Here is a 14,248-nt window from a genome sequence, read left to right as displayed (position 1 = left end):
CATCACATCAGCGGGAGTAAGTATGTATTCTTCAACAAACTTTGGATCTAATTGTATAAAGATTAATTAAAAACAATTTCATGAAACTAATGAAAAGAGTTAAAATATCTGTTCATTTTAATTTTATTTTCAAAGAGCTTCAGTCACAAAAATGATTTACAAGTCTATTTACAATTCTACTGTACAGTTATTTATGTATGCCTTTTGACAACAGGGTACCATTCTAGAGCAGCAATACATATTTTAAATACAAAGATGTAGTATCATTTCAGATTTAAAAATAAAAAGGAAGCTGAGCTTCTAGAGAGCGCTGTAATGATGAACCTTTTAATCTGTGTTAGGCTTGAGGAAATCATGACAAACTGAGTAGTTTCTGGTTCACATAATTATCAAACAAGCTGCAGTTTGTTGAAAATAGCTTTAAAAACCTGAAGCTTTATTGTATAAAATCAACATATTAGAGACTCTAAAAATTGTCAAAAACCCACAGCTTTCCCTTAGACATACAAAAACCTAAGTTTACAATTCAGAATTTCATGGGAGAAATCCTACAGAACTTTAGCGCTCTCATTTTGTGATGACCAACATAAGCATTAAAAATTTGCAGCATAAAAAGGACTCCACATCTGCTTAGTATTATACTGTATACACACATACAGTACAGGATTATTTACCCAATTTGGGATGACTGTTCAGCATAACCTTCATGATGAAAGAAAAAAATAAATAGAATTAAAAATCCAACAGCTTTTAAAAGTGCAACAGTAAGAGTTTCCAATTTAAAGTTATGATGAATATGGACAGTCAGTTCTGTGGGTGTTTTAGCCGCTTCTACTCAAGCATTATTTGCGGCATTTTCTTTACAGTAGATTTCATTCTATAGTACATGAAACTAGAGTTACTGCTAATTGAATCTGAAGGGAAGAGAAAAAAACAACTTTAAAAATAACCCTGAGGGATATAAAATTTAATGATTTTGCAATTTATTTCTAAAAAGTAACATTATTTAGCAGTTGCTTTTCTGGGTAGACCAGTCCTTTAGGTATGTGCATAAATAATATTTAAAAATCAGTAATATTTACAAATCCTAATACATCAAAGTAAAATACGTACAGATTAAAGTCTGCATACACAAATAATTTAATAATAAATCCAACTTCTCAACGTAAGGCCAAAATATACAGCAGGAAGAAAACGTCTACCAAGTATCTAGTGGAGATCACTAAAATTGGTCTGTTCACCTGAATTTAGGCTTCCAAGATGAACATTAGAAGAGATTCTTTTCACTACAAACTGAATTTCATCGTACTTCAAAAGCAGAAACTGAATACGCTAGTGCAGATCTAGTTTGCTGCATTTCTGAAAACCAGAAAAACTAAACTGCTCAAAATGAGAAAAATTATAGGTGGCCAAACTCAGCTCTTGGGCAGGAAGGCATAAATCCCAATAATTGCAGAAGATGCAAAAGCTTACTTTGTGGCTGAACTTGCAACAACAAGAAGAATTCTCAGAAAAGCTGATTTATTATTCTTGACTAAGCGTCAGAAGCAAATAGGTCAGAGCTCAAGCATGCAACCTCAAGAACATTTACTAACTCTGAACTCATACCTTGAGGAAACTAGCTCCCATTTGCAAAATATTCAAGTTTAACAGGCTCATGACCCATTAGTCACTCAAGTGGAGACGCTTGGCAGTATCAGTTTTAGTAAGAGTTCCCTAAAATGTTCTCCAAAGACAAACCCACCTTAATAAGCTGTTTCCTCCTCATTTTCTGGATAAGTCTAATAAACTAGAATAAGATTGAAAGACTAGCTTCAGAAACCAAACAAGCCGAGAGAAATTATCAGTTTAGAGAAAGTACTAAGTAGAAGCATAGAAAATGGAAAGACATATATATTTTCTTTCACTTCTGATGGAATAACCAAGCTAAAGTGGTCAATGAAATGGAAAGCAAAAGCTTATGTGATTAAGGATAAGTCACAGCTCCCAGGTCCAAGATGCATAGCTTCACAACATTTTTCAACTGAAGTATTGTTTTTCTTTAAATTTGAATACTACTTACGCAGCTAAGAATTATTCTTCATCAATTATTCCATGCTACAAAGATTTTGTAAAATCAACATTGACAGAAATTAGCCAACTGACTCACGATTAATAAATTTATCCAAGTCCACAATTGCAGACCTCTTAAAAGCTACCAATGGTGTTCGACGTTTCTGACCCTAAGAAGCCAGGATAATAAGACTTTTACATTGCTCTATTGAATGAATGTTAAGAAAACCACTTCCCTCTTCCTCCTGCTCCACCCCTCAAAAACAAACAACAAAAAAAAAATCAGGAAAAGAGTTGACAGCTGGACTAGAGGATAGTATACTATGTGCATACTATTTATGAGGAGCAAGTGCTAATAACTTAAACCCCCAAGTTCTAGGAAAAAGTCTTCCAAACCATTTAGCACCACTTTTAAATTCCCCATTGGCACAGTACGTTCAAACACTGCAGAAACCATAACATGAGCAGTGGGGGACACTATCCATACTGCCCTACAGAACAGCACATGGGAATTAGGCCTGACCTGAAAAATTCCCCTTATTAAAACAATGCTGGAATGGAATCATCTCCACAGGAATTTTAAGAAACACAAAACAAAACCTCAAATTCCATCATCATAATACACAGAATTCAAACCCATCTCAGCCAGCCAGGGAGTTTGGGGCTCTCCTTCCACAACTACTGCAAAGGTCCCAACTTCCTTCTCTAAAGAATCGTGATTTCTCCAGATCCCCAATCCCCTCCCAAAGCTTGGAGGTGTCTGAACCAGTCAGTTACATCAGATCAAAACAGACTGATCAAGAGTCGGTATTTTTATCATCTTCCCAAAGACACCAAAGACGACTTTCAGAAAAGTTTAGCAAGTTGAAGATGTTTTGGAGATAAGTAATTTGTGGGTGGTTTTTTTTTAAAAAAAAAAAAAAGTTTCATCTTTGCAGATCTCTTTCTAGTGGTCTTGTGTTTTGACACCGCCTAATGGCAAAACGATGTATCGCTACCTCAAGTGCTTAAGCAGCATTATTGGTGATGCAAGCTTTGCTTTTTTTTTTCCTCCTTTTTTTAATAAAATCCACATAAGCATTATAGTTCTGCAGCAAGACAGATTTTAGCTCATCTATTTTCTCTTAATTTTGTTTCATACAGCTACATATAGTGCTTAAGACACTGGCAGACTCTTTGAAATGCATATGTTCTTAACGTGCACAAATACCAAGCGTGGGCATGTGAAAATATTCCTCCCTCCCACCCCCATTTCCTTTGCAGCAGTAACTCTGGCCTTACTACTTCATGGTATATAGGAAAACTATCTTAAGATTTACAAATAAAACATGGTCCACAAAGGGATAATCCAACCCTTCTGCTGGAAAAAGCAAGATCTGTGGAGAAATGCACAGCTAAATGTAATAAAACATGAGACAGAAGAAAGTGTTAAGATTTTCCAGCCTTCCTTCTCCAAAAACTTTAGAGTCTAGCCAAATGCCTCCTCCTCTGGAGGCCACCTAAGCCCTTCCTTGGGGTTAGCTAGAAAAGAAGCTAAGAACCCACTTGAAAGCAATGTGCTTTCTTCTTAAGGACAGAGCATATTGCTTCTATAGCATTCCCAATTCCTGCTGTGGCAGACTAAAGAATTAAAACTTAAAATCCAAACTTTACACCTGGAAACACTCCTTACTAGTAGGGACAAACTTAGAGGTACACACACCAAAACTTTAGAACCGTTCTGAGGCACAAAGCTTTTCAACAGTGAATATAAAAAAAAGCCCCAACATGACAAGGTTATTATGTGCCCCTAGTACTACCATGAAACCATTACGTCATAGGGTTTACATGAACACATGCCCAGGTAAGCAGGTTAGAACAATGATTAAGATACTCCAGGCAAATAAAGTGAACCTGTTTTAACTGCCCTGCAGTTTAAACCTTCAAATACATCTCATTTAGGAATAATGAAATTTGAAAGAAGGTGGTAGGAACACAATCATTTTTGTTCTGCCTAAGGTAACCTACATTTTTAAAATGTATAGCCATAAGATGTCTGGCTCTGAACTCTGTATTCAGAGAGACAAAACAGTTGGAAATATCTGCATCAGAATTTGACATTTAGTATACCGCATTTCAAATAAAGCCTTAAAATTACATTCTTCTGAATACTACTAAAGACACATGCCACCAAGAGCCACTGCTAAGTTACAGTGAGATTTGATATGAACCATTTTCTTGGGATGGTACTTTTGCTTCTGTTGTTGTTCTGGGTTTTGGTGGCCATTCTGGATCAACCAGCAGTTCCTGAGCTAGATGCATATACTTGGCTTTTGGTGTCTTCTCTCTACAACCAAACAGGGAAGAACGGAAACAGACTCCACAGCGATCCACAGCCTCCTGCAGAAGTGAACAGATTTGAAAATTGGATTACCATAAGACAAAATTAATATAACAATATAATAAATCACTAGAAGAAAAACTATTATTTTTATTTCTAATCTACTATTTCATTGTCACATTGGACCTAGAAAGTGTAGTACAGAAACTCCTCTGCTGCATCATCTCTTCTATACTATGGTACCAATGACATTTAAAAAACATCAAGAAAAACCAAGTATTCTGCATTATTGTAACATCTAAGGTCACCACCAGCTTTTATGCATACTTTATAATAGTTTCAATAAACACAGGTATAACAGGCACCATTAAATGATGTTTACTATTGAAGAATAAAAGCCTGGTCTAGAAAAAGCAGTCAAATTCCCAGAGTCTCAAAACACTTTTTAAGCAGTGAATTGTTTAAATGAAGGCAGGCAGCCTGCCAAAAATGGCAGAATTTAACTTGCTGATATTGTGAAACCTAAGTCCTACAGGTATTAATAGTTATTAAAACAGACAAATTATTGAACCTAAGCCTTCCTATTTTTCTTCTCCAAGTCCTAAATGCATGTAACTTAACTAGCTGGAGAACAGAAATACCATTCCTCATTCTCAAGAGTGGATTCCTCTCATGTCTCAGAGAGTACCTGTAGTCAGCTGGGCTAACATTTTAATGGAGATATATTCTATACAGTTTTCTTCATGCTCTGAATTTTATCAGTTGGTGAACTGAATCACACATGAGCCTGAAACACAAGTTCCACTCTTCAGTGAACACAAAGCAATTTTTTCTTAAACAGCCGCGAAAGGACAAATGTAAATCTGAAGTGAACTCATTTAATAAAATTTAGTGCTGAGAAATAAACCATTGCAATTCTAACCAGAACAAATGTACAACCAGCTAAAAGTAATAAGGCAACAAGTTTAAAGAAAAAGCCAGTTTTTACTGGATTCACGCAGATATCCTTCATGTATTAATGACAGAGGGGCAGACCAGACCAAGATTCATGGTCACCTGAAAAGCAGAAGCTGAATCCTTCAGTCTCCTAAGCCATCTGAAGTAGTCATAACGTATTTTCATTTACCATTTTGTTTTGTTTCATTTGTACATGCTATAAGTTACTGCTCTCACAGACAATGTTCTAAACCCCTAAACCTAATTAATTTCATACAGAACTGGATTAGACCCAGCATGAGCAATTCTGCTTCCAAGCAAATCACGACGTTCCCCAGTCCTAGCATACTAACTTGTGACAATGCAAACAAAATTTGCTAATGTGCAAACTGAAGATAAAGTGAGAAAAGTCTTAAAAGCAATCCTCTGGGTTTGCTTCGCAGTTCTTGTATACAGAGCTAAATTATTTGTCAACAAGGAGAAAAATATAAAACCAGAAGCCTTTCCTTTGAATATTCAAGTCACAGAAATCTAATTTAAACAGTTTAACACTTAAGACAAGGCAACAGACACTTATAGATCATAAAAAAGACAAAACTGAGTTAATCTGCATGCACTCAAATGATGACAGCAAAATACTAGTCTCCAACCTGAGGCGGCTGGGGTATGGTGAGGCGATATTCTCCTTGTTTGTCTCGATTGAACACAACCTTCCAAAGGATCATATCAAGGAGGACATTCTGTGAGACATTGCAGTGAGTGGGAAGAATTAAAGAAACTAATGATCATTTGTTGTTAGTGTGCATATTACAAATAAAACCTGAAATAGTGTGTTAGGCATAACTAATTCAGTGCCAGGCAAAATGGAGTTTACGTTACTTGTCAGTACTTAAGTGATAAACATTTTCATTTCTTAAAGTGCTCACGTGAGATTTAAGAATATGAACATGTACTTTAAATCAACAGCAACAATGACCAAAACTGCATCCGTTGACTCAGATAAAAATTGTAAGTACACATTCTTAATGTGTTTCGATACTCAAAAAAATCCCACAAAGCACCGCAGACATGAGTGCTTAAAGCAGTTTCCCCTCAAACCACCTTTAACATTACAAAGTACTTCAGCCTATGCTTTGTTCGTAGCTTGTTTTAAACCAGTGACATTTCCAGACAAGCTTCAGTGGGGTGGCAAAGCTAAGCCACCAGCAGAAAGTCTGAAGGAATTCTGTAGGAGTCATTCCAGATTTTGGGAGAGGGCAGAAGTGGAACAGTATGTTCAGTACATCTGGTTATTCTCATTCTCTGTGTGGGTGGACTCGAACAAATCCGGCAACACAGGTGTGAACTTGTATCTTCCTTGGCCTTGAGCCTACAACTCTGATCTTTGGACAGGTTCCACTTCAAACATCTGACTAACTTCTACCATTGAGAAAGGAGAGTTGATCAGCCAGCCTTTTATAATGCTTCTGATTTTATAACATACTGGAATTTTATTGTGCTTTTACAAAGCCTTTGCCAAGAAATCTTCAGCTTGTTAGATGCTCATTTTTTTAAGTCAGTCTGGTTTAAGTATGTCTATATTGGGCATCGGGGTAAGGAGGAACATCTGCTAGGATCTGCCTTTGGTGTGCAGTATATTCTATCATCTGGCAGAAGGAATATGCGTGCTTTGTGAACCTAGTCTGGCACCCACATGGAAGGAGCAAAAGCATTACACAACATTTCAGAAAACATGTTTGGGACAACCACATTCAGAAATCATTCCTGTTGTAGAAGCAATTAAGAAACTACATATGACTGTAGTATAAAACAAGCGTCAAACTGGCAAATGTGACATAAGATAGATCCCATCCCTCACGTATCTCATCATTATGAGACACTTGAAGAGGCAATTACTGAGGAATTAGTCTCAGCAGAACAAACTGTAGGTGATATACCTATGGAGTACCTCGTTAAAAGAAATAAGGAGATGCCACCAGCACCTTTTCCAAGATACTCAGAACGTGACCTGTGGTACTTGGTAACTCTTAGTGCATAAGTGTAGTGAGCAGAAAATCCAGCCAGGCACACAAGGACAGAAGGGCAATGAGCTATACTGGAAGTGAAGGAATGAAATAGCCTGAGATTTCTACATCGCACATTGCACCCAAAGAGTTGGCACCACATGAAAAAGCTTCAGGGAGCCTAGAGTAATACTGCTAGAGTTGGACAAATGCAGTTCAAAAGGCAGGACAAAAGCAAGTTGAAGTTACAGAAGGTGAAGTGTGTATCATTATACAAGGTTTGGGATTTGAGGATCACTAGACAATGCTTCTGTTGGACACCCGTCGTACAGTAAGACAACTTAGGTCTAAACAAAGCATTCAACTAACAGTGAAAGTGGAAGAAATAGGTTTTAAGTGAAAGCAGAATGTCCCAAACAACTAATGTCAAGAAAATTAAAAATTCTAGAATTACTTCTATTCCACTCCTAAAGTATGGGCAACAAGATAAATAAGAAAGTCTTGTTAAAAGGAATCATCCTACCAGTTTTGGTAGTGACAAGCGACTGAAGTGTTCAGAGATGCTAACGCAACCCTGCATAGGAAAGGCGGGGGGGGGGGGGGGTGTGTTGAAATACTGGGTGAAAGCAAATCCTCTACAGTAATTATATTGCTTCGATTATGCCTGCTAGAAACTCAGAAGTTTATAGATTGATGTGGCAACCAACAAAGCCCAGGAGCAGAATCTTATGAACATTTAAGGCAGAGGAGAACCACTTGTCCTTGAGACACATGCCGATACGTGGACTGGCACACTGTACAGACTTTCTACTGGAGCCCTTACCCTTCCAAAACAGAAACATCACCAGACTGAATAACATTTAGATCATCTGCAGAACAAAGTAATTTTTTGAGCAGAAGGTAAGTTTATTTCTCTAAGTCATGTTTATCACTGGACTGAAAACTGTAACCACCAGCTATTTACACTCTATGTATCAACACAAAGCTCAATTCCAATGAATAACCTTAGTGCTTTAAAAAAAGCTGATTTCCCAGAGATGGTAATAAATCCATCAAAACTGACTAGAAAAAGTAAACAGGAAAAGATATGTCTAGGTAGGAGGTTTATTTTAAATTTATCAGAAGACAAAAGAGCCATGATTCTGCAGCTTCAGAGTAACTATTTTGTTTTAGTAGCAAAGACAGCAATATACATAAAATTTAATTTTTAGCAAATAAAAGAGGAGGCAAAAATAAAACTATTAAGAGTTTAGTAGTACAAAAAAATGAAAGAATTAAAGGGCGTAAAGGAAAACATCACAGGGTTAGAGTAAATATAGGACAATGCAAGAAAGGCACAGGATCTTTAAGAGAGGATAAACTTGTCACCAACAAGGCAAAGGCCAAAAAAATTAGTATCTACTGCCATGCTTTGGAAAAGACAAGTTATCACCTATCATGTGAAAACACTGAAAAACATGTTCCAATAGGCAGAAACATAATAGTATATATTGCAAATTATATTTGGAACAACATTTTGAACACAAAGCCTTGATAATTTTGATTAAAGTATCCAAAAAAACTTTGGTTGATTTTATTTTTACTAAGTTGTGAATAAAAGGGGAAAAACTAGTCAACTGGAAAGAATATTAATGTTGTAGTAATCTTCAAAGGCCAAAATGGTATGATCCAAACAAACATTACGCTGGTTACCTTGATAGCAATCCCTCACATAGTGATGGAAATACTGACTAGAAGCTGCAGAAAATGTTACACAGTAAAAACAGATAATTATAACGTGCAAGCACTAGATAATGTTCAAAGGCTTTTTCATCTTGCAGAAAAAAAATAGTGACTAATGCAACCAAAACCCATATGTATTCAGGTTGGAAATAAGGCATCAGCATAACAGGGAGAAGAACTAACCACAGGAAGAAATGACTGGCTGTGAATTCAGACTCCTTCTGGAAGATATATCTGTCAAACTCCGATTACTGGAAACAACATAGGGGGACCTGGATGAAAGGTAGGGCATGTTTCTGCCCACTTTAACTGTGGAATTACAGCAGAAGAGGTCAATATCCAGAGTGACTGACTTTGGACAAGCTCAGGGCTGGAAAAAGCAGATCTGCATGAACGTCTCTACTTCTGGACTTGGATCAGATTAGATGAACAAGCTATACAGACCAGCATTATTCTGAGCAATAAGCTATGAGTACGATCCAGCTGAATGAAAATGGGCTCCCCTAAGGGTTTTATACAGTTCTTTGTTATGTTATTCTGAACTAAATCCACGCAGTAAATAAATATGGAGAGTACTGTCCTATGAAGTAACTGAAGTAATTTGTAAGTCTTTTCAATTTCCCCCCTTTTTTAAATTAATAAAAAAGGTTTTAAAATTGTGCTTTTAAAACAGAAAACCTTGACACCTTAAATCTAACCTGCAAGGACATTTTTAGGAATACAAACTTAACAAGAAAATAGTGACCACTTATACTTGCATACTTGAAGAGACCTTCTAAATAAAAGACAAATGTACCCTGAAAAAAAACACTGAACAGACAAGCATTTTTTCCATTTGAATTTCTTACCTCCATCAGCACAGATACAATTGCATTGAGAATAACAATGATGAGAATTCTTAGACGCCACTCATATGGCACACACACGAGCTGTGAGAAAATGTTGCCAGAGATTAGCAACACACACATGAAGTAAACACACATTCAAAATAGGCTCAGAGTTATAAATTGTCCCTTCCTCCCCCCACAGATGCAAAGTTAGATCTCTAAAGGGGTCGAGCTTGCCCAAAAGGCAGCCAATCAGTTATCCCAGGCAGTACAGATGCCTGCATATCTGCTGAATCTTACCTCAAGAAATGCGTCAATAGATTCAACAGGATGCAACATGATGAAAAATATGAAGACATAAAGAACTATCACGGCTATAACAAACAGAACTGTAAAAGAAGAAAAAATATTTTAATCAGACCATCTCATAATCAGAGTTTTAGACAGTTTTTCTATGTATCATGGGTTCATTACTCCCTCTAAACCCCTTCCAGGCAGATTTTGGCAATAAAAGCTGTGCTGATAGCCACAGAGAGACAGAAAGCCAGACTCAATTTTTCACTGGCTCACTTGAGGAGCTAGAACGTATATACACCTATACTTCTACAAACAAAGCAACTGTTAACAGAAATTTCTCCATACAGTTTAATACTTCCCTATTTCTATCTCTGATTATCAGAGGATAATTGTACTATTTTCTCCTAGCAACACTATTACTGCTGAAGTGGCACAACAGAATTGTAGATGAGCCATGGATGAATAAGTGCACAGTCACTTGGAGTGTTACTGGGAACTGTGTATAGTAAGAACTTACAATTTTTGTAGCACGGTTGTCTAAAGGGCTTTCCTTTAGAAAAGACAATTGCCACTATGAGGTACTGAAAGCTGGATATAAAAAACAAAGTTGTGTTTTCATAATTTTTGATGTAATGTTCATCCTCAAGAGTCTCATTCCCATAGTGTGCAGAGCTGGTGTTTGTGGCATCCAATATATTACATGCACTGCAACATAAAAAAAATTCCAAACTTTTAACACTGAGTTAAGGAGAAGATGCAAACAAAGCCTACTTATTAACAAAAGTAATGACAGAACAAATTGCTACAGTATAAAAAGCTTATCCTTGAAAACCTATTACAGGTAGTAAGATATAACTCAAAATGCAGCAGGGAGGTAGCAGGTTTTGTGAATTCTGAGCTTGAAGTTCTTTTATGCTTCCAGCTTCTAAGTTCACTACATGAACTGTTTAGAAACTATCACTGTAGACACACTTTGAAGACAGGTAAGAAAATAGTGCCATCTAAAAAAAGATGAACACACCTCTTCATTTTCAGAAATATGAATTTGATTTATTGGAACTCTAACAGGACAACAAAACTTTATAATACAGAAGAGTTAAAATAGGTTTGAACCATTCATTTCAAATTTTGATCTCAACTGCCCCAAAGTTGAGAAGTCTTCAGACCCTGCAGTCTGGCTCTGACTCAATTTTGCATTTCAGCCATGAGGTAACTCCTATGTATTAGTATGCATTTCACAAAAAAAAAAAAAAATCAGTAGACTAAATAAAGCTTGATAAATACATGGCAGCTTGATAAAGTTCCCAAAGGGGGTTGATAGAGAGCAATTATTGCCTATAGCTTCCTGATCATTACTGCATTCTGCACGGAGCCACCAGAAACACTTACTCAGATTCCACTGTCCAAGGCTCATACCAGGACTGCTGTTTGACCCAAAAAAACCCGAAGATTTGGAAAGCAAAGCAGATGATGATTTGAGACAAAACGGAACACAGAAGTGGACCTGAGATAAGACCTGATGGAGGCCTTTGTGCAACAAGCTCCTTCCAAGCAGGGTTCAGACTCACTGCAAAGAGCAAGAAAAATAAGTTACACATTACATCATTATGGTTTTCAAGAACTACCCTGTTTACACTCTGTGGAATTAGAATGGCTTGCTCATGACATCACTTTAAAGATTAGTCCAGAACTGCAAATGTGAAAAGATTGTATCATACTAGAATAATGCCACAGTGCCTTCTACAGGCTGGTTACCCCTGGCAGCACAGGACAGCAGGGGACAATAATAGAACCCACAAGACTTAAGGAATTAGTAGTGTCTGGCCAAATTCCCTTTGTCTGCCACAAGGACTTACAGCTTGTCTCCTCAGTTTTGGTCTGCCATTGCTGCAAAGAAGCAGTTTCTATTAAACTTGAAAATGGAATTCTACTATTAATCAGTAAACTGAATGCTAGGTTCGTATGTAGAATCAAACACTTCACTACATAACAGGTTTCAAGCGTAACATTTTGTAGACAGAAGTTCAACTAAAAATGCAAAAAATCAAAACATTTAAGATGATATTGAAACAACTCCTGGTTTGATTCCAAAAACAGTTTCATCATATCAGTAGAGATTTATGACTTTCTGAACTACTTTTCTAAGATCACGCCCACAACCTGCTTTTTGCATGACGACGTTTCACAAAACTCAGATTAATCTAAGTCTGTACGCAGCAGATTGACATACAGTTAAGATGTTGCGGCTACTACCGTATATGCATCAAAAAAATCACAGTGCTTACTCCAAACAGCATGTAATTAGATATTAAAGAAAATTTGACCAAGCAAAAACTGCTTCATAGAAGCCAGCAGGGGTAATTCAGCACAATACTTACTAGTGAAGACAACCACCAAAATGATTGCCAAATCAATGAAGAGAAACTGGAAATCTCCCAAATTGCTCAGGATCTAGACAGAAATCACAACTGAAACGTTGGTAATTTCTTCACACCAAGAAACATCTTAGAATGACACTCCTACGCCATTAATTCTTTACATTTCACTCTATAAACAAGACAGTCTGTTATCGAACTGGCTTCCTTTATCTGCAGGAGTCTTGAGCACTCTACATTACACAGTTCAATTCCTGAAGTATCAAGGTATGAAACAATTTCAGTTTCAAGACGCATAAGCTATTTGTAATTGAAATTTGTTTGTAATCAAACATATTACTGGATTTTACAAACCAATGAAATAATAGCTTAGACCCACAGCTCTCTAGACACTATAACCTTACTATGGAGTCAAACAGCTGTCAAAATTTCCACCTCAAAGGTCCTTTAATGCTTTGCATGCTTAACTTACTTAGAACACAAATTTAAAACAGGATTTCTACCACATGCCGCATGGTGAATCCAATCATATTAACAGGAAATACACCACTTTTTGCTTTTTTCCCCTGTCCTAACTCAATACTTGCAGCTGCTCTCTTTCAATCCCTACATAAAAGAAATGCATTGCCCTTAAATAAAGTTAGGCTATTTTAAAATCCTGACAGTTTTTAAATAATGGAAAATTGTATTTTTGTTTAATTTGCTTACTTGGACTTCCCACTGTAGAGACTTTATAGTCACAGGCACTAGTTACAGCTTTTAAATACCATGTTTTTCATACAGTTAATATTAGAAAAAGCAAAAAGTACTAACAATACTTTTAGTCCAAAGACAGTTTTTAGAATGTGGGTGTTGTGTACTCAAAGAGACTTACAACAATTTTTATTAAATATCCATCAATTTTCAGATCTCTGAATTACGTTGACACTGTTTAGGCACAAGGAAATACTTACAGAATATAGCAGAGTAACGCTGATGTACTGGATAATGCTGTATAATGCCATGAACTTAAATACACAGAAGGAAGTTATTAAAGCAGCGCGGCCTTCCCTGTCAAAACAAATGCAATCATGTAACTAGAAAGTTTTCTGTGCAAGCAGTTAAACTCTCCTTAGCAAAATGTTAGCTGCAATTAAACATATCAGCAATTCCTTTGAGGGACATTAGGCTGAAGACACATGGAAAAGAGAGGTCAGAATGGTACACTTTCAAGTAAATCAAAGTTGTAAGCACGCCTTCCGCACTGAGCCACCACCTTATTTTGATGTTCTTTGGATTTTATGTGGCTTTCCAACAGAGGTTTTAAAATGAAGGTCTGCTTGCAAAAGCATCTATGAAGCACTAGTTTACTACATGGACTGAACGACACGCAGTCAGCCACACAGCTGCTGACTTCAGAAACGTTTCTTATTACACATTACTTCATTAGTTCCACATAGGCTTAACTAGATTCTTCTCTGGCTGACTTTTATCCAAAATTACTACCTAACTTCCAATTCTAGAATCAAAAATTGGTCAAACTATTTAGAAAACTTGTTTTCTACTTTGTGTGGTGCTGAGTAGTTATCTTAAGAATTTTACTGCTTGCAAATACACACAGCCTTTACAGAAACTAAGTCACTAAGACATCAAATTAAATACTACTGTGTAGAAGCTCACGCACACTCTAAAGAATTCACTTTACATGGACAAAAGGGTTTATAACAAAATACTAAA

The 14,248-nt window shown here is 36.6% G+C and overlaps 1 protein-coding gene across 5 annotated transcripts in view; it reads right to left on the bottom strand.

Moving 5' to 3' along the window:
- Nucleotides 1-99: 99 nt before the first annotated feature.
- Nucleotides 100-14,248, bottom strand: part of ATP13A3 (ATPase 13A3) — a 61,419-nt gene continuing 47,270 nt past the window's right edge. For 4 of the 5 annotated variants that reach the window (XM_054835115.1, XM_054835117.1, XM_054835114.1 and 1 more), the window contains 8 exons: nucleotides 13,486-13,582; nucleotides 12,536-12,608; nucleotides 11,547-11,724; nucleotides 10,675-10,862; nucleotides 10,161-10,249; nucleotides 9,882-9,962; nucleotides 5,959-6,048; nucleotides 100-4,431 (listed from right to left, as the gene is read on the bottom strand). In XM_054835115.1, coding sequence (XP_054691090.1) covers nucleotides 4,240-4,431; nucleotides 5,959-6,048; nucleotides 9,882-9,962; nucleotides 10,161-10,249; nucleotides 10,675-10,862; nucleotides 11,547-11,724; nucleotides 12,536-12,608; nucleotides 13,486-13,582 — 988 coding nt within the window. In that variant the 3' untranslated portion in view covers nucleotides 100-4,239. The remainder of the gene's footprint in view (nucleotides 4,432-5,958; nucleotides 6,049-9,881; nucleotides 9,963-10,160; nucleotides 10,250-10,674; nucleotides 10,863-11,546; nucleotides 11,725-12,535; nucleotides 12,609-13,485; nucleotides 13,583-14,248) is intronic. The other variant, XM_054835118.1, reaches the window with a different exon arrangement.

The sequence above is a fragment of the Grus americana genome, chromosome 9 (assembly GCF_028858705.1).
Source record: "Grus americana isolate bGruAme1 chromosome 9, bGruAme1.mat, whole genome shotgun sequence".
Taxonomy (NCBI): Eukaryota; Metazoa; Chordata; class Aves; order Gruiformes; family Gruidae; genus Grus; species Grus americana.
The sequence above is the reverse complement of the archived record's forward strand: the minus strand, read 5'-3'. Positions and strand labels throughout refer to the sequence as shown.